Source organism: Cryptosporidium parvum, chromosome 3 (assembly GCF_000165345.1).
Source record: "Cryptosporidium parvum Iowa II chromosome 3, whole genome shotgun sequence".
Lineage (NCBI taxonomy): Eukaryota > Apicomplexa > Conoidasida > Eucoccidiorida > Cryptosporidiidae > Cryptosporidium > Cryptosporidium parvum.
The window spans coordinates 761,668-783,374 of NC_006982.1; the positions used below are offsets into that span (position 1 = coordinate 761,668).

The following is a 21,707-nucleotide window of genomic DNA, read 5'->3' on the forward strand; positions in this document are numbered from 1 at the left end:
CCGTCTAATTAAACTCGGCGCCCATGTCATTTTCGCCTTGAAAGAGATTCGAATGATTTGAAGCCAATTCCTTTTTTCGCAAACAACTTTTTATTAGACTGCTATTCTAATTTATGGGTTTATTTTGTATTGAAAATGATTCAGCAGAAAAAATACCGTCTTCTGTAACAATTGCGTTTATGAACTTGGGGGGGATTACGTCGTAGCAAGGGATAAATGTAGCTATTTGCGGTTTAGGTAAACTTTCCGAGTTTTCTGGAACATATTGGAGGTTATCAGATATGCCTTGTTCAACGACTTCGTTGAAAACTGTTGAATACTCAAAGTAATTCTTTTCGCATAGTTTATATGATTCTGAAACGATCATTACAGGAATGTGGTGTATATTTGCAAGCATTGCAACAAGTGATGATCCAGAACGATTCATTACATATCCATTAGAAAATATTGCACAAGAACCAATAATTACTTTGGTTGCGTACCTCAAATGGTAGGCCAAACAATTAAGTAATGTATAGGTTATTTTTATCCCCTTTAGAGATAGTTTTTTAGCAATGTCTTGACTACTGGAATCAAGGTTGTTCTTTGAATCAACGACAATTAGTTGAAAGTTCTTGTTCATTTCTGCAGCCTTAAATAATGATTTGATTACAGAGCTAGAATTGGAATATGTAACTATTACATCGCCGTCAGTAATATATTTGTTTGAAACTAAATATGAAATTCTTTCACATGCGTTCACAATTCTTTGATAAATATAAGTTTTTATACTAGAAATTAGTTGGTTTATTATTTCATTTGGTGGGAGAGATGGATTAATTTTGCATATTTGTTTTTTTAGCCATTTAATCACGTTCCCCATCGCAATGTTATGTTGTCTCTGCGATGTTATATATGAGATATGCACGTCTAAAACCATCTTTAAATGCTTTTCAATACTTTTGTATGGAGGACAGTAATAATCCTCAAGCATTTGCCCAATGGCAATTAGCAGGCATTTACTCCTCATATTTGTACCAACAATTTTCCTGTCTTTCATTCTCATTCCCAATCTCAAAATAGCAGGATGGATTTTAGACTGATCCAGTATCGAAATAAAAGAGTGTGAAATGGAATTCCTACCGAAGTATGGGCATATAGGACAATTAAATATGTTTTGTACAACATTTTTTTTCTCCATTATATTAAAAACCTAGTAAATACTAAAAAAAAATTGCGCCCAAATAAATCGTACTTAACTTTTATTAACAGAGCTGACATATATTTCGATTTATAGGCCAGCATTTACTGTTGGATATAGTTTTAGCAACAAAATCAAATAAAATTACCCTCCAATAAATTTACTCAATCCTTTTAGATTTGAGTGGATTTCAAAATATTTATATATTGCTTTCTGTTTTTCCATAGGCAATTCTTTTTAAATTGTCAGTAGTACTCTTGACACGTTGACCCACGCCGATCACCGTGTTTTCCATATTCAAGTTTGCGTCATTACCTGATTCTGAGTCACTGGGGTATGATATAAATGGATATGTTCTTTTTTGTAATGCTGGCGTTGTAAGACATAATTCTTGCGAACGATGAAGGAGAAGCCCTTCAGATCCAACGTCGTAATCATTTGAGGGAATAATAGTCCCTGATTGTGCAGGTTGAGAGTTTGACATTCTATTTTGTTTATGGACTATTGACAGCCTTTTAACCATATCGATTGTACCTAAAATATCAAAACTGTTGGAAGGGGTAATTGAAGTAGAAGATGACGTGCTCATAAGAGAATCAACCATGTATGCATTTATTCTATCTTTTCCCCTCAGTGTATTTGTAGCATACTTTGACCTTAGCATTTGTAGATGCTTTTTTGGGACGTTGATGCCTAAATGGTGAATAAACGGAAAGTCTCGAATTAAAATCTCTGGATGAAAATCTGCAATTTCTTCGTATACCTTATTCTGTAACAGTCTCTTTGTTGGCTCAAAGTTGTCGAAAGACCAATCAATAGAATCAGTAGTGTTGGAATCCAATGAGATTAATTCTGGTTCAATAGAGTTATTTGATTTAAACTGAATGTTATGAGCACTAGATGATTTTGGAGAGTCGTACCCTGAGTTAATATTAATTCCATTGAAATATGGATGCGATAGAGCCTCTTCAGCTGTTATTCGCTTTTTTGGATTAAAGCTTAGCATTTTTTCAATAAGGTCAATAGCTTCAGGGCAATTAAATCCAGGGAATAAAGTTGAAATATGCCTACCCTTATAGTTTGGAAGCGTGTCTAAGTACTTTCTCGCATTCTCGGTACTCCCCTTGTAAGGAAGCCAGGAATCTAAGTCATCTCTGCTTGGGGTACCCAAACAAGAAATAATAGCTTTAAGTTGATCTAGATGGTCATGACCAGCAAACAAAGCACTCCTTTTAATTAATTCAGCAAAAATACAGCCTGCACTCCATATATCCACAGCTTTATCGTATCTATTTACACACAAAATTATTTCGGGTGCCCTGTACCATCTCGTAACTACATAATCTGTTAATTCGTCCTTGCTTTTATCAATATCACAGACATTTCCTCTTGCTAAGCCAAAATCACAAATCTTTAAATCACATGATAAGTTTACAAGGATATTTGATGGCTTCAGATCACGGTGTATAATATTTACCTTATGTAGGTAAGATAATCCTCTCAAAATTTGATACATAAAATATTGTATATGCTCATTTGTCAGTGTCTGTTTACTATATATCACACGGTGCAAATCTGTCTCCATTAACTGAGTAACAATATATATATCTTCAAAATTCGGAGAGTCTGGAGGAAGAAGATCAATAATACCCAAAATGTTTTCGTGTTGAAGCTGCCTTAAAAGCTTAATTTCTCTTAGAATTCTCTTTGCATCTATTAAGTCCTGAAATGCATCAAATATCTTCTTTACTGCAATATAAGATCCTCGAGATTTATCGTAAAATGAAACTACACATCCATAGGCACCACTTCCAACTTTTTTAATAAACTTGTAATGCTCGGGAACTGTGTACGTGCTTCCATCTTCTACATTTACAGTAATATTTTTTGTGATTTTCATTATTTCATAGATTATCAAAATAATCTACATTACGAATTTATAATCTTACGGCCTTTTAGTGGTACATTTCAATATTAATAATCCCACATGTTAAACATGTGGGCATTTTACCGCCTTAGCTACGGCACGACGTTCTTTGAGTGGAAATTATGAAGTTACAAAAAATTTACAACCAAATATTCATTGAAAAATTTATTAAAGGAGTTGAAAGTGTGTCGCCAATTACAAGTTAATAAAATGAATTTGAATGGTAAAAATTTAATTGATACATATTTTTAGCGAATAAGCAATAGTATATAGAGCTTCTAGATTTAATTTTTTTGTATTGCAATTACAAATTTGAATAATCATGGCGCCCTAAGCGCCTATGTTCATGCATGACAGAAAAATCAGCGAGTGTAGACGGAGTGTGCAAAGCGAATTAATGTCTTAGTCTATAGTGTTGTATCTAAAGCCGTGCTCTCGCTCATATTTTTATAGCTATACACATACTTCGGTCCCAGACAATAATTATATTATATTTTTTGCTTAGTACCGTAGGGGACTTAATTTGGTATTATTCAAATTATTACGAATGGATGGAATTTGGAAAAGACTTGTTTCTGGAGGGAAGAATCACTCTTCAAAAGAGGGCGGCAATAGTCAGAAAAATGCAGTTGCTGCTAACAATCGGACATGTGAAAATGGCCGAAGTTTAGATTTTAATACCAATAATAAGTCCCACAATAATCCAAATAATGACACCCGTTATCCTGCTACTTCAAACATGAACAAGCATGACACGGATATATCAGGGAATAACCAGAAAAAATATAGCATCGACGATTTTCAGCTTATTAGAACATTAGGAACAGGCTCGTTCGGAAGAGTTTTCTTATCTAAGCACAAGGAAGATAATAGCATTTATGCAATAAAAAGACTTAAAAAGAGTGTGGTTATTCGGCAAAAGCAGGTGGACCATATTACAAATGAAAAAGCGATTCTTTCAAGAATTAAACATCCATTTTTAGTTAGAATGTTTGGAACATTTAAAGATGACCGATATTTATACATTATGATGGAATTTGTTATAGGGGGAGAGTTTTTCACATACCTAAGAAGGTGTAGGCACTTTGACAATGAAACTTCGAGGTTTTATGCTGCGCAAGTCGTGTTAATGTTTGAATATTTGCACGGAAAAAACATTATATATAGAGATCTTAAACCAGAAAATATTCTAATTGACAAAGATGGGTATTTGAAGCTAACTGATTTTGGATTTGCAAAGGCAATCGAATATAGGACGTTTACACTTTGTGGGACGCCTGAATATATCGCTCCAGAAGTTCTTTTAAACAAGGGCCATGGAAAGCCGGTTGATTGGTGGACGCTGGGCATATTGATATATGAAATGGTTGTAGGCTTTCCCCCTTTTTATGATGATGAACCTATGGGTATCTATCAAAAAATTCTAGCGGGTAAGATTTTTTTCCCTAAGTATTTTGACAAAAATTGTAAAAGTTTGGTAAAAAGACTACTTACTCCGGATTTAACAAAAAGATATGGTAACCTCAAAGGTGGTGTTAGTGATATAAAACTACACAAGTGGTTTTATAATTATGACTTTAATTCTTTGATATCAAGGAAAGTTGACCCCCCGTATATTCCTAAGGTCAACTCGTATGATGATTCATCGAATTTTGAAGAATATCCAGATAGCCATGAACAACCTACTACTGTTACAGGTAATGCTGATCCATTCGTTGACTGGTAGTTTAACATATACATAGCTTAATCCTGCCCAAATAGTTATGTCTTTCTAGTTATTTCTTTCAATTGCAGCACACTTGACTTAGAAGATATTGTAAATGACTGTGTTGTAATATTCCATTAGTATTTAAATGATATTTTATTTTTTACAGTGTTTATAATGCGTAAATAATCAATTATCAACAAAGCAGTTTCCCTGACTATATTTTAGGCTAACGTGATCGCTATACTCGCACGGAGTACAGGAAGAAAATATGCTATTTGTAAGCAGGTTTCCTTTATTGGGGTAAGCTTTATTATCTTTTAAGTTATGCTCAAAACATTCTTCAATACAGAAGCACTCTCTTTCAGAATTTTCTGGAAAGAAATCTTTAAATTCATTACTTTGATTCTCACTATGCTTTATGAAATAATTCTCATCAATTATTTCTCGAGAAAGCGTGTTGTCAACAATTTTATGGAATGAATTGGACTCAATGTTATCGTATCTTTCTTCAAACTCTATCTCTTGATGACTATTCCCTAAACAGTTACAAGTCAGTTTATTTGGTTCATTAAAAATAGGTGATTCAACAGTTTTTTCAACATACCTCCTTGGTCCATAAGAACTTGAAGAAGGCAATACGGAACGTCTATTAGAAGGATATTCAGCCTGAATAGTGCAGAAAGAAGCAGATGAGCCCGAACAAATAGGTGTAATACAATTCCCTGCTAACGTTGGGTGTCTTAAATTTCCTTTAACTGAGCCATCAGCATTTATTGAACCTTGTAAATTTGGGCTTACTCCTATGTTGCTGCTTGCACTGTAAAATTGATTATATTGGGGTTTTTGATTATTTGCGTTGTACGAGTATGCATTGTTATTATTATACTTTCTTTTGCTATATTTAGCTTTTTTCATTCTTCTTTTTTGTGATATACATCTTCCAGTAAGGAAAAAAGCTCTGCATGGATAAATACAGCACTTAAGACACGGAACCAAACATCCATACACAGGGTTTATATCCTTAAATTCATCCCCATCTACTCCTTCAAATTCAAGTTGATCTTTTTTCACATTCTCCTTCCTGCACCCTCTAGGACTAATATTTTGACAAAACCTACGTTCCTCTTCTTCACGTCTGATTGACATATTTTTTCAAGTAGACAAAAATAAAAGAATAAAATTCAATTAAGCTAAGAGATAATTAAACTTTTGTAGAGGTCTACCTAGTCCCATTTTTCTAAAATTGTTTTGTAGAATTATTATAACAAAGTTTCCAAAGTGCCCGGACCTCTGGTTTGAATAAGCTGGAGTAATGATGGATGCAAATATAATATATTTGTCTATAATTGGAACATTTAAAGAATTAAATATTTGACTATTTATTCGTCTTCGTCGTCATCTTCAATATCATCATCATCACCCTCACCGCTATTAGAGTTTAGCCCAATTTCTTGGTTTATTAGGCCGGGAATCATCCACTGCTTGCTGTTTTCAATTTCAATTGCACGTTTTAATGCAATACTTTTTTCTATTTCAAACATTTGTTTGCTCTCCTCATTAGTGAATTCCTTAATTTGAATAAGGAAATCATGTACAAGTCTTTGAAAGTCAGAGATGGTTTTGCTATGAACACTATTGAAAAGTTCAAGTACAAAGACTTCAACTTGCTCTTTTTGGACGGTAATGAACGATTTGATGAGTAAGTCTGCAATATACTCCATAACTCCTACTTTTGAAATTTTACATGTGGTTCCTTGGCAAGAATCGCATATTAATGAAGAGTTAGAAGCTATATTTGTTTGCTTATTGCCTTGATTTCCTTCAAATAGAGAGAATTCTGAGATTTTAATCAGCTCATAAAGTACCATTGTTTGGTACTGAAAACCCGATGTATGTAATGTATCTGTCAATACACAAAATATCTCCCTAATTATTGACAAGTAGAATGCATGGCAAAATTGAAAAAGTGTATTGCTTTGAGCGCATGAACTCTGAATACCGTTATTCTTCGAGCTATTATGATTAATCAAATTAATTAAAAAGTTGTACAATACAATTAATCCTTTTTCCGCCATATTTGGTTGTTCATGTCTAATAGCCCAAATAATACTCTCAATATAAAGCGTTAATATATTTCCTGGCAAGTTGAATAATTGCAAGAAGCAAAATTCATTACAATCAGCCAGGAAAGAATAAAAAAACTCTCTATGGTCTGGGTATGCATGAAAATTGTCCTTAATCATGGATAAAGTGGATTCGAAGAGATGGTAAATGATAGCATTAAACAAATCATTATTCGCTTTAACAATATCATTTAAACGCACGATAATTGTACTCGATAAAATAAGTACTTGAGATTCCTTAATCTCAGAAATGCATGCATGGTAATCTTCTAAAACTGGAATAATAATTGGATGTATAATATATTGCAGCATTTCTGTCCCTGTGATATTGTGATACAAAATCGATTGTATATCTGTTATATATCCAGAAAGATTCTTGTTTTCGCTTAACTTGAGTTTTTTTCTAGGTGCGATAAAAGAAATAAAAGAGTTAATTAATTTAATTATTTCTTTTTTGGAAATTCTTAATTGCTTAATATGAGCATGGGAAATAATTACAATCCCTTTTCGCTGAACTTCTCCAGCTATGAAATTAGAATATAATTTATAAAGCTCAACTAAGAACGAACTTCTTTCAATAAGTACACGGGCAAATCCAACTCCACAGCTAGATGCAATTGTTTCCATAATGCGTACAATAATAATCAATTTTTGTGAACATTCCATCGAACACAATTCATTTATTATACCTTGGTTATCAGGATTAGATCTCAATTCAACCAATCTGGAGATAATGTCCTTCCAATATAAACTATCAAAAATGAGTAGTAATTCAGTTACGTACAGATACTGCTCATCAACATCCTTTAGAGAAGAGATAGTTAATGAGATTCCCTGTATTAGAATAAGTATTTGTTTGTCATCAAGATGCTGTTTTAGCTCGTGAGAATAACCTATCATATACTTTAAAAACTTAATTTCTTGTGAACCGCCGTCAATAATTTCTGGCAGCATTTGATTACTTGAACTTCTATTATTTCCATCAATAAAATTATTCGAACTCATTGATTTTTTACATTTAGTTGCAATTTTCAAAAATGCTTCACATGCCATATCTTTTACCCCAGGAAATGTTTCATGCATAAACTCAAACAGCTTGTTGATTACAGTTTGAAGAAATTTCCAATGGTCTCTGAGAAACCTTGGATACTGCCCTACTACATACATAACACAACTAGCAACGGCTGCTTTATTGGCCTTACCTCTTTTTCTTTCGCAAAGCATCAACAAAGATTTAATGACTTCTATTATTAGTCTCCTTTCAATGTTTTTGCTCAAACTTCCGCTAATACTACCAACAGCCCAGCACAATCTATTAAGTTTTATAGGATTCCATTGATTGCCAGAAGAAGAATTACAAGTACAAATAATTCCACAATTAATGCAAACAACATCGAATTCTTCTTGAAGTAATTGCAAAATGATCTTTTCCATATAATTTTGGCCTAGGTTACTTAAATAAATTAATATCTCACGCAAGGACTTATATAAAGATATTTCATCTGTATCTGGAATATTTTCTCTGGTCACTTCGCCTGTTTCTGGATCAATAGCAATGTAAACTTCTTGTGGTTTTGCCATCCTACATATTACCATTTTTCTGACATCACATAATAATGACTGATAGTGGACTAATCTAGAACTGTATTCTTCAGGATTGTTAAATGGGTTCTCTTGTCTGTGAGGATCAGAATTATCAATATTTCCAAAAGTATCGTTTTTCAATAGAAACAAGGGCGATGATTTTGCTTGAGAGTTCATCATTGAGCTGTCATTTGACTTCTTCTTTGAATTATCTAAAACATCATAGACCAGCTGTTGAGTGAAATGAAGCCAAAAGTCGACGCAAACTTTAAAAATCTCATCATTTTGAATGTAACTAATATTTACCATACGTTCTAGAGCAAAATCCATTCCTTGTATGGTCTCTGGATACTTTTCACAAATCGATAGTCTATGAGTTTTAATGAAACTAGAAAGCAAGAGTGCGATATAGTTAAAGTATCTCTCATAGTACAATCTTGTGCTTGTGGAAACATTTGGCATACTATCATACTGCGCATATTCATTCGGGACCTCTTTAATGCGATTGACAATTGAAAGCCATATTTGAACCATTTGATCTTCTATCTGTTTGTTCAAACCTCCATTGCTATCTTTTGTATTTTCATCAAATTTCAGAGGAGAAATTTCAGTTAAGCATTTAATTGACTCGAGTCTAAAGGAGGGATTTCCCCAAAAGTGGTCCAAAAGGAACTGAAGAAGGTTGTAAATAATATTGTTATTACCATTTGAAGCTATTGAATGAGGTAGCTGAGGCCTCAAATCGCATTCTAATATATAATTTAGCGGAATCCATTTTAAATAATGGCACAGGCACTGGAGTGACGAAACAACTAAGTTAACCTTAATATTTTGTGGGTTTTCTAAATAAGAAGTTAATACAAACAATATTAGCGACAAAATTTGAGGGAATTGTTGATTTAATATGTCCATCAATTTTTCAACTTTCTTTGAAACCATTTGATCCTCACCAAAATCGAATACTTCCTCGCTTAAAAGTCTCAATAATTTCATTGTATTTTCACAAATATATTGATTTGTTTTGGCTGCATTGCATATTTCCGTAATAAAATTTTCCCAATTATCAGGCCACTCTTGTTTAACAATCATAATCAAAGTTTCATTAGTTTTGTTTAAAAAATGTTTATTTTCATTGAGAATTTTTTCGTCTTGGCAAAGCTCAATACATAATTCAGTAATGTACTGCTTTATGCCAGTCTTTTGGTCAAACGGCAAAATCTTCCATTGAAATTGAATGCATTTCTCTAAAATACTAAGTGCAAAAAATTTAGTATTATAGTCACTACTTAGCTGCAAAATATTGCCAACTATTCTCCAAGAATCGGTTTTTTGCTTTAGTTCGCTTAAAATCTTATCTGCAATTATTCTGTCACCTGGGCGTAATCCATACATAACACCTACTAGTTCATCTAGCATCTCAACCTTCTGAAGATCATAAGGCTGAGATAAATCCAATAACAGGGAGATATCCATTATTGCTAGTTATGTTTCGTACTCGATGTTGTTAGTACCTTATAGATTAACTTCATTAATGCGTCTTGGCAAACTAAAAAGTTGTCCTGAATTTCAATTTTAGGTAGTTCAATGTAATTTGTACACTAATGATTACCTTAAAATACGTACAATACGACCTATACAATTTTAATTTGCTTGTCTAATAAAAAAGTGAGTACTTTTTAAGAGCCAAAAACTTGTATACCGCCAAATTTATACTTAATGAAAGCAAGTCCATTTGATGATCGCATTTTAACCAATTAATTTAGATTTAAAGATATGTAGCGAAACAGAATATGAATCTTAGTGAAATGGAAAATATACATATTTTTTCGGGTGATATACCGGCAATTGTTTGTACGTACTTCAATAAAATCTATTTAAATAATAATTATATGTGCGACGTTAAATCTAATGAATCTAATAAAAGCCAGCAAAGTAGTATCAAACCAGGATCAATTGCCATTTTTGACTCAAGCTACAGTCGAAATAATCTTTTTAAGTTTGAAGATGAGCTTTGTAATTATTTGGGCATTGAAAATTTAATTCAAAACAATACTTTGTATTGCGCAAATGATAAAAATCAAACTTCTGTTGCAAATAAAGGGAATTTGATTGAACAACCACCTTGGAATGGGGAAATCAATGTATTTGAACAAAGAAATAATGATAGAATTTATTTAAATAAATTGAATAGCCTATTGTTTTTAAAAAGGTTAATAGGAGAGAAAAATGTTCACAATGCAGCGATTAATAGGAAAAAGTGCTCAGACTCAAGTTTCATGCCAGGATTATTAAAAAATTCCTATGGATTAAGTGGTATAAATTTAGATCTTGAAAGAGATGAAGTATTGGAGATTGTTCGTCATAAACTCGAAAACTCTGATCAAAATAGAATTATTCACTTGTCTACTGAAGTAGACTCTATATTTAGTAATATTTCAAACGAAATACTAGAGTTTTTAGACGAAGAAGCACCTCATGCATATAAGCCATCGCTTTCACTATTAATGAATGAGGATTCAATTACAAAAACTAATAATTTTAATCTTATTAAAATATCGAATTTTGCAAACACAAGATTCCTATTGGATCAAAGTAACTTTTGCAACGATATTTGGTTGATGGACTTAAAATACATTGAAAGTTTGGGAAATGGAAATTTGAATAGCAATTTTAACCCTTTGGCTGCATTAGCATTTGCTGTATATCAAACTAGTATTACAGCAGGCGATATTAACAGTATATATGCGAATCCACTTAGTATATTAGGAAGAGCTGTAAACCATCCATTCAGAAATATTGCGATTTTTGATCAAAGTAAAGCCAGTAATATCAGAGATAATACTAGTTTTTTTGTGGATGAAAATTTTGAGTCTCTTTGTTCGAAATATTTTTTGGACATTTGCCAGAGCGAATATTTTGGTTTGGAATTACTTGATAAATCAGAAGTTATTTCCATTATAAATGAAAATTCTTGCATTCTTGGAAAAGGAGCTGAACAAATAATTGATTATTTGAACAAAAACACCCACAAAGTTATTCCTAATTACAGTAATTCGACTACAAACAATATGTTTCCAATTAGTATACTTCACACCATTTATAGCATAAAAAATTGCAAGCTTATTAATAGCTTGTTTAAGAGTATATTAGGATGTAAAAGTGATTCTAAATTCCTAAATATGACGAGAGATTATTACAACTTGGAGTTAGTTGAAATCAATGAAATTTTTGAATCTGTATCGACTTTGTTAGACACCTGATTGCTGTAATATAATTTAATTAATTTATTTTTAGCAGTAATAACAATATTTCCACTGATTTGGTCCATAAGAATTTGCTCATTTTCACATGGATTTTCAATATTTATCTCTTCGTATTTAATGTTCTGATTTATAATATCGTAAATTGCTATTTTAGAATTCTTCAGCAAACAAATAATAATGCTCATTTTTGAGTTAAATGTAGAAAAAAGCAAACTTTTCATTACATTTTCCCCAATTGGTAGGCTTGTTGTTTCTCCATTAGAAATATCAACCAAATACATCCCTGATTTTGATCTGATAAAGAACGAATCAAATGTTTGAATGTTTTTTTTTAACTTTCTATCTTTTTGGATTGAAAATAAAAGATCATAGTTATTAACCAGTGTTAATTCTAATATTTGCGAGGAACATATATCATACGTTGCTATACAGCTGCTAGACTTAATATCCCAAATATTAATACTACCATTACTTAGTGCACTTATTACCATTGTTTCTGAATTATTATAGGAAACTTTGTTTACAAAGAATTCACTTTTTTTTGGAAAGTACTTGATTGTACGCACCGATTTTAAACCATGAATTTTTATGATACCTTCAATTGATGAGGAAAGTATACAGGTTGCATCTTTGTTAAATACAAAATCAGTTATATAACTTTCATATGCATTAACACAAAAAATAAAATTCGAGTTTGAATAGTCCCAAACCTTTATATCTGCTTTCTCGCTCGTACTAGCAATTATGATACGATCAGAGTTATGATCATTTTCAAATTTATTTCCAAAACTAACTTGATTTTTAATGCAAGTTGCAGATAAACCCAATACTTTAACTTCCTCTTCGCAATGTGAGTATATATTTTTCGAATTTACGTTTTTATTTGTAAAACCGTACAGATTAGCATTTCCAATAATAATATACCCTTTTGAAGTTGCAAATATATGTTCTCCAGAGGGAGTGAATGTAATGCAGCACAGATCTCCAAATTGTTCTGTATTAATGATAGTAGAAGAGCTTTTAAACAGTTTGAATTCTTTCGTCTCATTAAATTGCAGTTGTTTTCGGCCGCATGTAAAATTATTTTCATTATGATCAAACCCTAAGTTCTCACATGCTTCCTCATTGTCTAATTCTAAGGTACTTTTATATTTCAAGGAATCCCCTATAACTTCTAATAACAACGATTTTCTAACTTCTATGAAATTCTCTGTAATTAATTTAGACAATCTTTCTCTAGATTTTTCTTTACTTTCTCCTTCTAAATAGCTATTTTTGACAAATGTTAAAATTGAGGAATAGTTTAATTCAACTGAATTATTCTTTACATTTGAAATTATATTTTTTGATTTTTCAATTATCTCGAGCAGAGTGTTATATTTTTCATCAAATTGGTTATGCAAAAATAGTGATTTGTTATTTTCTATCAAATATTGAGCAACAAATGGTTCTTTTAACTCTAACAATTCCAGAGCAATGTGCTCAAAGAGAATTATTTGTAAATTTGCTGGAATTTTGATATATTTTAATACTTCAATTAGCTCATTCCAATGCCCTTTAGAAATTATTGTTCTTATTTCATCAACACTTTCAATCCAATTTAGGCTAACACCACTTTCATATGATAGAGTAGAATAGCTTTCTAACAAGCCACTTTCCAACAAAAATTGGAGGATTAACTTGAGCACATTTACGTTTGAAAAGTTAACGTGATCCATAAAATAATAATTTTAACAATTTTTAGGCGCAAATAAAAACGCTAGTTAAAAATTCTAACAAAATTAGAAGTATTGCAAAAAAAAGTTTAGAGCATCAAAAATAAATATTACGAAATTTCTTGAATATAGTGCTTGAAAAATGATCCCAATGAACTTTCAAATAATTGATTATCTATTAAAGACCCGTAATTATATTCGGGGGATTTTATAACATTTTCTAGATAAATGGTAGAGTATAGTTGCCTGAAATGATATTAATTAAAATTTACTTAATATTTTAAATGATTAATTACCTCAGCAGCTCATTTCCGTAGTGAATTGATGGATGCACCATCAAAATAAACTAAATTTTTAATTAAAATAATCACTAAATAGTTTTAACTAACCTTGTGCCCTGAAAGAGTTTCAAAACAATACAGCTTGTATAGTTCCGTGGTATAGGAAATAAATCTAAAGTGTTTAATAATAAACATTTTCTTTGCAAATTTTTGAGATAAATTTACCCGTCCTTATCATTGGTAATGTTTGGAATAAGCCTTTTACAAAAAGACTTCATTGAGAATAAAAGTCCATTAAGTAGACGAATATGCCTATAGTATTTCTTTGAACTGTGCCTTTTTGGAACACCTTGTGTTTCGCAAAATTCATCTTTATGTGAAGATTTGGAAAGAAAGTTCCTGCGATTTTTGTATTTAGTATTAAAAATATGTGAAACTAAAGCTTAACTAACCTCCAGTAATTTGATGCTTCTGCTTCAGCAATATTTACATGAAATACACATGTTTGTCTATGGAATATCGTCAAGCTATATATTAATAATTCAACGGATTCTTTTGCACGCATTAAGCCAATTTTTTCTTCTTTTTAAAGTTAGTGGAAACGGCGGTAACATGATTCCGTAAAGTGTGCATATTCTTTAAGTTGAATGAAATAATTAGTAAAATTGTTGAATATTAATGAATAACGAGATTAGTATTGATGGAGATTCAATTTCTCCAAGTAGAAGACCTTCAATGGCAACAAATAATTCCGCCAATTTAATTCCTGAAAGTAGTATCAAGATTCTACGCAATATTTCAGAACAATTAAATAAACTGACTTTTGTTAGTGGGATTGTAGTTCCTAAAAAACAATATTTTTCAGAAGAGTTATTTAATAAAACTAGCTTATACTCAGATAATTGTATTAAAAATATTTTTAAGGAAGATTTAGTTGAAAGCCAATTTAATAAGTTGGAAATGATTAAAACTAGTTTTAATATTATTAAAAACGAATGGGATGATATACTATATAGAAATACAATCAATAAAAAAAATTTAGAGCAACTTGAATCCAGAAAGGTTGAATTTATTGGAAATACATCTTGCTTTCAGTCTATATGCGACACTTCAATATCACAGCTTGGAAACCTAGAGTCTCAGGCAAGAATAATTGAGGAATATATATTTCCTTATCAACAGTATACAATCATCTACTATAAACTACAAAATGATAAATTCTCAAACAATTTAAAGGAGATTTCTAGTTGCTTTGAAATAATTGATAATTCAATTATTTTCTTCAAAAACCATATGGAATTGAAACGTACAGATTATTATATTGAAGGCTATAAAAAATTAAGAGTTAGGCTCTGCTGCATAATAAAAAATATCATGAAAAATATATTAAAGGACTGCCAAGTGAAAAACAGCGTAGATGAAAACCATAATATTACAGAAATATCTTCACAGCCGTTAGATTACAATGGAGAAAATAAAGGTGGGTATAATATTTCCCTATATTTTACTCAGTTAAGAGCTAAAGGGAAACTTTTTAACGAATATATAAAATTATTAATGCAAAGATATAAAGAAACTTTACAAAATGAAACTTACAGATCTGCAATTGAAGAAATGGAAAGATACTATATTGACTTAAGAATTTCGGACGAATGTTGTGGGGTCAGGTCATTTATTAAGTTTGGCTCGAAAAAGCTTTATTCAGGCAAAAACTCCCAAAACTGTTTGGCATTAAATATTAAAAGTTTTACCAGACTGGTTTTGAATTACTGTAAATATGAATGGGCAACATATAAATCGTTTTTCTGCTGTCAAGAAACTCTAAATGGAAAGAATGAAAACAAGATTTATGAAATTCAGAGGTTAAGCAGGGAACTTGGGAATAAAATTAATGCTTCTAAAAAGAACATCGAATTTAATAACTATTTCAGCTCACTGATTGAAAGGTTCGGAAATGAATATTATAACGCACTAATATTACAAATTAAAGCTCAAAGAGATCCAGAATTGTTAAGAGAATCAATTCAATACTTGTCACAAGATATAGTTAATATCTCTAACGACCTATACCAGTCCGTTTCCTTTCCGGATATCTATTTGTCTTCTCTTCTTCATTACATAATAAAACTTCAAAGCTCAATACTTGAACAACTCATGTATTGTACTGAGGCCTTTATAAAAGAAAAAATTCAAGATTATGAATTAAAAGTTGAGGAGTTAAATTATCCTGAAATATTGCAATTATTTAGTGCAGATAAAAGGTTAATAAGAAGCCTTCAGCCTCTAGAAGATTCTGCTTCTAATATATCAACTAACCGAGGTCATTTATCTAAAGCTTCATCCCATAATAATTTAATGGAAGGAGAAGATTTTGAAGTTACAAATAAAACTTTACGTCCTGAGAACAACAAGCATCATTATGAAAGTGAACTATTGACGAATGTTTCATTCCCACCTAACAAAATAAGTCTGCAGACTAATAGTGATGCAGAAGATTTTTTATTCGAAGATGAGTACTTTGATATTTTTCAGGAGGAATCTGAGAAAAGCATCAATGATAGAAATACTGCGCCTTCGAATGAAAGTTGCCAGAAACAAAATGGTAGAGCAATAAACGTTAGTATTGGATGCTACCCTGTTGTGAAGAATACGTTGTTAGCTTTATCATTTATTGATAATTTAGTTCCTAATTCCAGCTATTTATTTTTGAATAAATTGATTATTCAAAAGTGCTGTGATAAATTGGTTTCTGCGAAAGAATTTATATGTAATGAATTCTACTTAAATGATAAAATCTCAAGGATGTATCATGGAAATTTATTTATTGTTAGAAATTTACTTTATTTAAAATATGAGCTTATAAATTTAAGTAAGCAAAACAACTGTAAAGGTTTTGATGTATTTGAAAGAAATCTATGCGAGTTAGAAAGTAATGAAAAAAATTTATCCAATACAAAAATAACAGAATCAAATCTTTTAATAAAAGATTCTAACCTTTTGTGCTTTAAGGCGACACTAGATTCAATTGTTAATATAGTTGATGTTCTAATAAATTCAAATTTAGAAGAAATGATCAACAATATTTGTTCGAATATCTCTCTCCCATTAACGAAAATCGTGCTGCAAGTTCATCCTGAAATTCAGTCAAGTGATATTAAAGAACTACAATGTACAAATCATAAGTACATCCGAGAATCTACTGAATTGTTTTGGAAAAATTTAAAGTTTCATACAAGTAATTATATTTTAAAGTATCTGAACCTTTACCTTTCAATTGCAGGCAAAGAAGAAATGGAAACATTATTTTACTCTATAATTACAGAAATTGGTTATGAAGGTGACTCAAAAGTAGATATTGATTGTAAACTGTCAAATGAATCATGCAACGGTGAGCCAACCAATTTTAGGAATTCAGGAAATTTAAATTCGATGGGATACGAATATGATAAAGCGCATTTAAACTCGGTTGTTTCTTCTATTTTACCCAGCCCAATGTCAATATTTCTATCTGTTAAGGAAGTTTTAATTGGCGTGATTTTCGAGTTTGACCATGTATTGAATAAGAGATTAGGCATTGAAAAAAGTGTTATAGAAGAAGAATTGGATTGGAAACTCCAAAACATTATAAAATTCCTAAACTCAGTAGAAAATAAACTCGATGCTTACGAAAATACTAATTCTTGATTATTCATTTATAAAAGATTCTGTATATTTTTTTTGTCGTTTAATCGAGAAATCCTCAGCTAATTCTTGTATTTTCTTTAATAGTAAAGCTTCGCTATTTAATGTTTCATTGTACTCTAACTTAATTTCTTTTAACTTGTTTAGTGAATCTGCCATAATAATAAATATTTTTGATTCAAGTTCCTTAAATAACTCTATAATGCACATTGATTCACCTACTTTGCTTATTTCCAGGGAGTTAATTTCATCATTAGATTGCGTCGAAACAAAGCTAGCTCTGTTTAATTGCTTATCCGAGTAATTTATTTCACTTTGCTGAAATAGTGAATTGTTCTCTTTTTCTGAAAAGGAGTTATTTTCAATAATAGTTTCGTTAACTTTTTTACTTGATATTTGACTTGAAAATTCACTTAAGGAATTAATTACATCATATATATTATTATTTATGTGATGAATCAAGTTCAGACCATAGTTATTCTCATCTTGAAAAATTTTCTTCTCTTCAACAGTAACTAGTCCGGAAATTATAGTTTGTGAAGAAGATTCAATCTGCGATTTTTTTTTAGATTTAACCTTCTGATCAAAAGAGTTGATCCCGATATTACAGTTGCAAGTACATGACAGATCATTTTCTTCATTATCATTTAGTAATTGATTAGATATTTTAACCTTGATGTTTTTTGCTCTGTTAGCATATTTCAACGTGTTATGAGATTCTTCAAATGCTTTGGATGATGGGGAAATATTTGCAATCATTACAACAAAGCATTTTTCACCTTCTAAACTATTCTTTAATATATGAGTCAATTTTGAGTCTCTATATTTAACATGGTATCTATTATCATTATTCTGGTTAAGAATGGACTGCCCATCAATGCTCGAACTTGATAAAGCCAAAGAATTAATACAGTTAGCTAGAGCTAGTAGTGAACGATTAATATGCGCACCTTCAGTTAATCTAATTCCCCTGTTTTGCGTTGCGCTTGCTCTTTCAGAGCCAGCTAGATCAATAAACGAAATCTTGCACCAAAGTTGAGGATTTGTTGAGTTGTTTATTGAGGGCTTGTACAGTTTTTCACTAGGAAAATGATCATTTCTATAGTTATTGCTTCTAATGAATTTATGTGGATTGTTATTTGCAGATATATTAAATAACTTTTTTCTTTCTAAAAATATAGATAGTTGGAAAATTGCATGGCTTCTTGAAGACACATTATTTGCGACAGTTTGTTCAATCTTTCGGTATTTATTTCCGAAATTTAAAGCTTGAATTCCCTCCTTACTGTTTTCAATTAGTAGTTGAGTCAGGTTGCTAATTTGTATATTTGATTGATCTTCAAGTATTTCACAAGAATATTGACAATTTGAAGAGTTATTGGATGGATTCAGCAAATCTCTAATTGTTTCATTGTAAATTTCCATGTATGATGCAGTTACAAAGAAATTTGAGTTAGGCTTTAATTCATTTGAGCTATTATTTTCACTACTGCTCATATCGGAGTTATTATCTTTAACAAACCTTTCATCGCTGAAAAGATATTCAAATGTTTCATTGATCCCTCTAATTACTATCCCAGGATTTTTCTCGTTTCCAATAATGGTATATGTTTTACCAGTACCAGTTGCACCATAAACAAATACAGTTAAATTAATTCCATTTGATATTGCATTTTTAAGAAAATTACATGTTGATATATTGTAAACAGTCTCCTGATCAGCATTAGGTGGGAATATATGATCAAATGTGTACTCATAATATCTAGTTTGTTGTGAAAGCAAGTATGTGTTTTTTTTTCCAGGTTTAGATATTATAACCTTTCTCTGGCCCCTTATATCTACAATATCTTCATCATCGCTCCCATCAGCATTAGGTCGTACCCTAAGAACAACTCGAACTCTTTCCATAATGTACTGGTTCCATAAATTATTTTAAAAATTTTTTTTCAATAACGGCACGTCACCTCCCCACATGCGGGCTTTAAAACCAGTTATTCTATACATATTGCATGCCAAGCTTGCTACATGTATTACATGAAATGTATATATTTCGTTACAAAATTCGCAATTTTAGTAGATCAATATATTAGCAAAATATAAACTTCTCAATTTTTAAATCAGCTCGAAAAAGCATTCTATTAAAGACAAATATTTGGAGAAAGGCCTAGTTACATAGGTAATATTAAAGCTAGAAAATCTATATTCAATAACTTAGAAATTATTTTTGCAAAATATTGCCTCTAAGATCGATTTGAAAGAGTATCCGATCCGTTAGATTCTAACCTGCTTCTAATAGTTCTTGTATAACCAGATATTTCGGATAGTTCAATTTTTAATGATCTCTTATCATTTCCATATGTAAAATGCAAGAGAGAATATAATAATAAGGAAATACACCAAGGAAAAACTGTAAGGAATACAAGTGCATTCGCAAGCGCATTTGCATTAATAAGTCTTGAATCTGCGTTCATTTGACTTACATTTTCTGCAGTAGTTTTATAACCAAACACATTTTCTGATAAAATCCCTACAACAGGAGCCCCAAATGTTGCGGCTGAAATACCTTCAAATAAAACGGCTATGGAGAATACAGTTGCTCTATGAGATGCTCTAACAACATCAGAAAGAATTGGCCTGCTTGCAGCAGCGCCTGCAATTGCAAAGAATCCCATTAGAAAAGATAAAACCATAAAGTAATAGAATGATGAAGATTCTTTTGGTATTACTAAGAATAGAATACACATTATTGGAATTCTTATTGCCATGGAAATTTGACCAACAAGGGGCCTTCCATGGTCAGCAGAGATGCGATTTAAGCAATCTCCTAGCAACCCCCCCATTGGGCCACCAATCATAGATCCTGCAAGCATAGTTGCAACGACTAGAGCAGCTTGAAAATTTGAAAGGTCGCAGTATTGTAAATACATTGTCATAAATGTTAGTGAACTCCAAGGTATTGTTCCGCTAATCCCTTCTAAAATCATTAATATAACGCTTTTTACTATCAGACTTTGAGTGATTACGTTTTTCATAAATTGAAGTGTAGATACGTTTTCATCAATTATATCCGAAATTTCCTCATTTTCATCATGTAAAAATATTCTATTAGTGTTAAATGTATTCAGAAGACTATCTCTTTGTCCTTCTTCTCGCGACATTGTACCAATAACAGATTGAGTATCAGAATCTGCCCCTCCAGTATCCGGGCGTGCAACAACGGAAATACTAAATTCACTTTGTTCTTGTTGCTCTAATGGTTCTTGTTCGCTCTCACTATTTGGATCTGATCGAATAGATCTAAAGCGGTGTAGGTGTAGATGAGGGATTTCATCCATAAGAAATACTATTATTCCTCCTAGTATCGCGCTTAGAACTCCTACTAAAAGGAATGCAAATCTCCATCCTTGAAATCCAACAATAAGTTTCTGTGAAATCGAAGTAGTCAGAACCGCCCCAAAAACTCTTCCAACGCAACTTGAAAGTTGTATCATTCCAAATCCTAGTCCTCTATTTTTTGAATTGAGCGTATCTGCTAAAACGCTCTGTGCTAGTGGGCCAACACTACCCAAAAATGCTCCATTAACAGCTCTAGTAATTAGCACCTCCCAATAAGAACTACTAAATGCAAGCAATATCGTAACAAACCCCCAGACAGTTACACCGGTTGCCAAAATGTACTTCCTTGAATATCTATCTGCAAGTAAACCCCATATTGGACAACTCAAGGCAAGGCACAATATCTGACACAGGATAATATTGCCAAGGTCTTTTGGACTCAATTTTAAATCTACTTCAAGCGCTCTAAGGGATGCTGGAAGTAGTTGTTCATCGCATCCATCTAAAGACGCAGCCAAACAAACAATAGCAATACTCCTTAAAGCAATACTATGTAGTCTTTGTAATTCAGATGCCTCATAGAGTTCAACAGATGATCCTGAATTATTTGATAAAGTTGAACAACTACTATTGAAATGTTTTAACTTTTTTTTTGAATTATTGTCATAAACTTTTTGATCAATAATTGGCCCTTGATTAAAGGGAATTGATTTTTCTTGAGCATTTTTTTGTTTATCCATATTCTAAACAAAAGAAATCATAATATTTAGCATTAATTTTTATCTTATTTACGCAATAACGATATCGCAAGCATGCTAAATTTTTGCATTTCTGCGTACAGTTGTCTTTTATGCAACTGTATGTTTTTTAGGCGGTTGCCGTAACAATAATATGAGTAAAATAATATTT

General features: G+C 31.4%; 9 protein-coding genes across 9 annotated transcripts; 2 read left to right on the plus strand and 7 right to left on the minus strand.

Moving 5' to 3' along the window:
- Positions 1 to 106: 106 nt before the first annotated feature.
- cgd3_3020 (possible guaning nucleotide exchange factor, eIF-2B) lies at positions 107 to 1,180 on the minus strand (the record flags this gene model as incomplete). Its single annotated transcript, XM_626859.1, has 1 exon — positions 107 to 1,180. The coding sequence occupies one exon, from the start codon at positions 1,178 to 1,180 to the stop codon at positions 107 to 109; it is 1,074 nt and encodes a 357-aa protein (XP_626859.1).
- Positions 1,181 to 1,379: 199 nt separating this feature from the next.
- On the minus strand, positions 1,380 to 3,080 carry cgd3_3030 (MAPK, putative; the record flags this gene model as incomplete). The annotated part of the gene is made up of 1 exon (XM_001388081.1): positions 1,380 to 3,080. One exon carries the CDS (start codon positions 3,078 to 3,080, stop codon positions 1,380 to 1,382), a length of 1,701 nt encoding a protein of 566 aa, XP_001388118.1.
- Positions 3,081 to 3,654: 574 nt separating this feature from the next.
- cgd3_3040 (protein kinase, cAMP-dependent, catalytic chain) lies at positions 3,655 to 4,833 on the plus strand (the record flags this gene model as incomplete). Its single annotated transcript, XM_001388082.1, has 1 exon — positions 3,655 to 4,833. The coding sequence occupies one exon, from the start codon at positions 3,655 to 3,657 to the stop codon at positions 4,831 to 4,833; it is 1,179 nt and encodes a 392-aa protein (XP_001388119.1).
- A 168-nt stretch (positions 4,834 to 5,001) lies between these two features.
- On the minus strand, positions 5,002 to 5,961 carry cgd3_3050 (hypothetical protein; the record flags this gene model as incomplete). The annotated part of the gene is made up of 1 exon (XM_626860.1): positions 5,002 to 5,961. One exon carries the CDS (start codon positions 5,959 to 5,961, stop codon positions 5,002 to 5,004), a length of 960 nt encoding a protein of 319 aa, XP_626860.1.
- A 233-nt stretch (positions 5,962 to 6,194) lies between these two features.
- cgd3_3060 (putative exportin 1) lies at positions 6,195 to 9,995 on the minus strand (the record flags this gene model as incomplete). Its single annotated transcript, XM_626861.1, has 1 exon — positions 6,195 to 9,995. The coding sequence occupies one exon, from the start codon at positions 9,993 to 9,995 to the stop codon at positions 6,195 to 6,197; it is 3,801 nt and encodes a 1,266-aa protein (XP_626861.1).
- Positions 9,996 to 11,715: 1,720 nt separating this feature from the next.
- cgd3_3070 (WD-40 repeat protein, SMART LisH domain) lies at positions 11,716 to 13,503 on the minus strand (the record flags this gene model as incomplete). Its single annotated transcript, XM_626862.1, has 1 exon — positions 11,716 to 13,503. One exon carries the CDS (start codon positions 13,501 to 13,503, stop codon positions 11,716 to 11,718), a length of 1,788 nt encoding a protein of 595 aa, XP_626862.1.
- A 956-nt stretch (positions 13,504 to 14,459) lies between these two features.
- On the plus strand, positions 14,460 to 17,465 carry cgd3_3080 (hypothetical protein; the record flags this gene model as incomplete). The annotated part of the gene is made up of 1 exon (XM_626863.1): positions 14,460 to 17,465. One exon carries the CDS (start codon positions 14,460 to 14,462, stop codon positions 17,463 to 17,465), a length of 3,006 nt encoding a protein of 1,001 aa, XP_626863.1.
- On the minus strand, positions 17,466 to 19,370 carry cgd3_3090 (conserved hypothetical protein; the record flags this gene model as incomplete). Its single annotated transcript, XM_001388083.1, has 1 exon — positions 17,466 to 19,370. The coding sequence occupies one exon, from the start codon at positions 19,368 to 19,370 to the stop codon at positions 17,466 to 17,468; it is 1,905 nt and encodes a 634-aa protein (XP_001388120.1).
- A 332-nt stretch (positions 19,371 to 19,702) lies between these two features.
- cgd3_3100 (12 transmembrane domain protein MFS family sugar transporter) lies at positions 19,703 to 21,538 on the minus strand (the record flags this gene model as incomplete). The annotated part of the gene is made up of 1 exon (XM_626864.1): positions 19,703 to 21,538. One exon carries the CDS (start codon positions 21,536 to 21,538, stop codon positions 19,703 to 19,705), a length of 1,836 nt encoding a protein of 611 aa, XP_626864.1.
- Between the last annotated feature and the right edge of the window lie 169 nt (positions 21,539 to 21,707).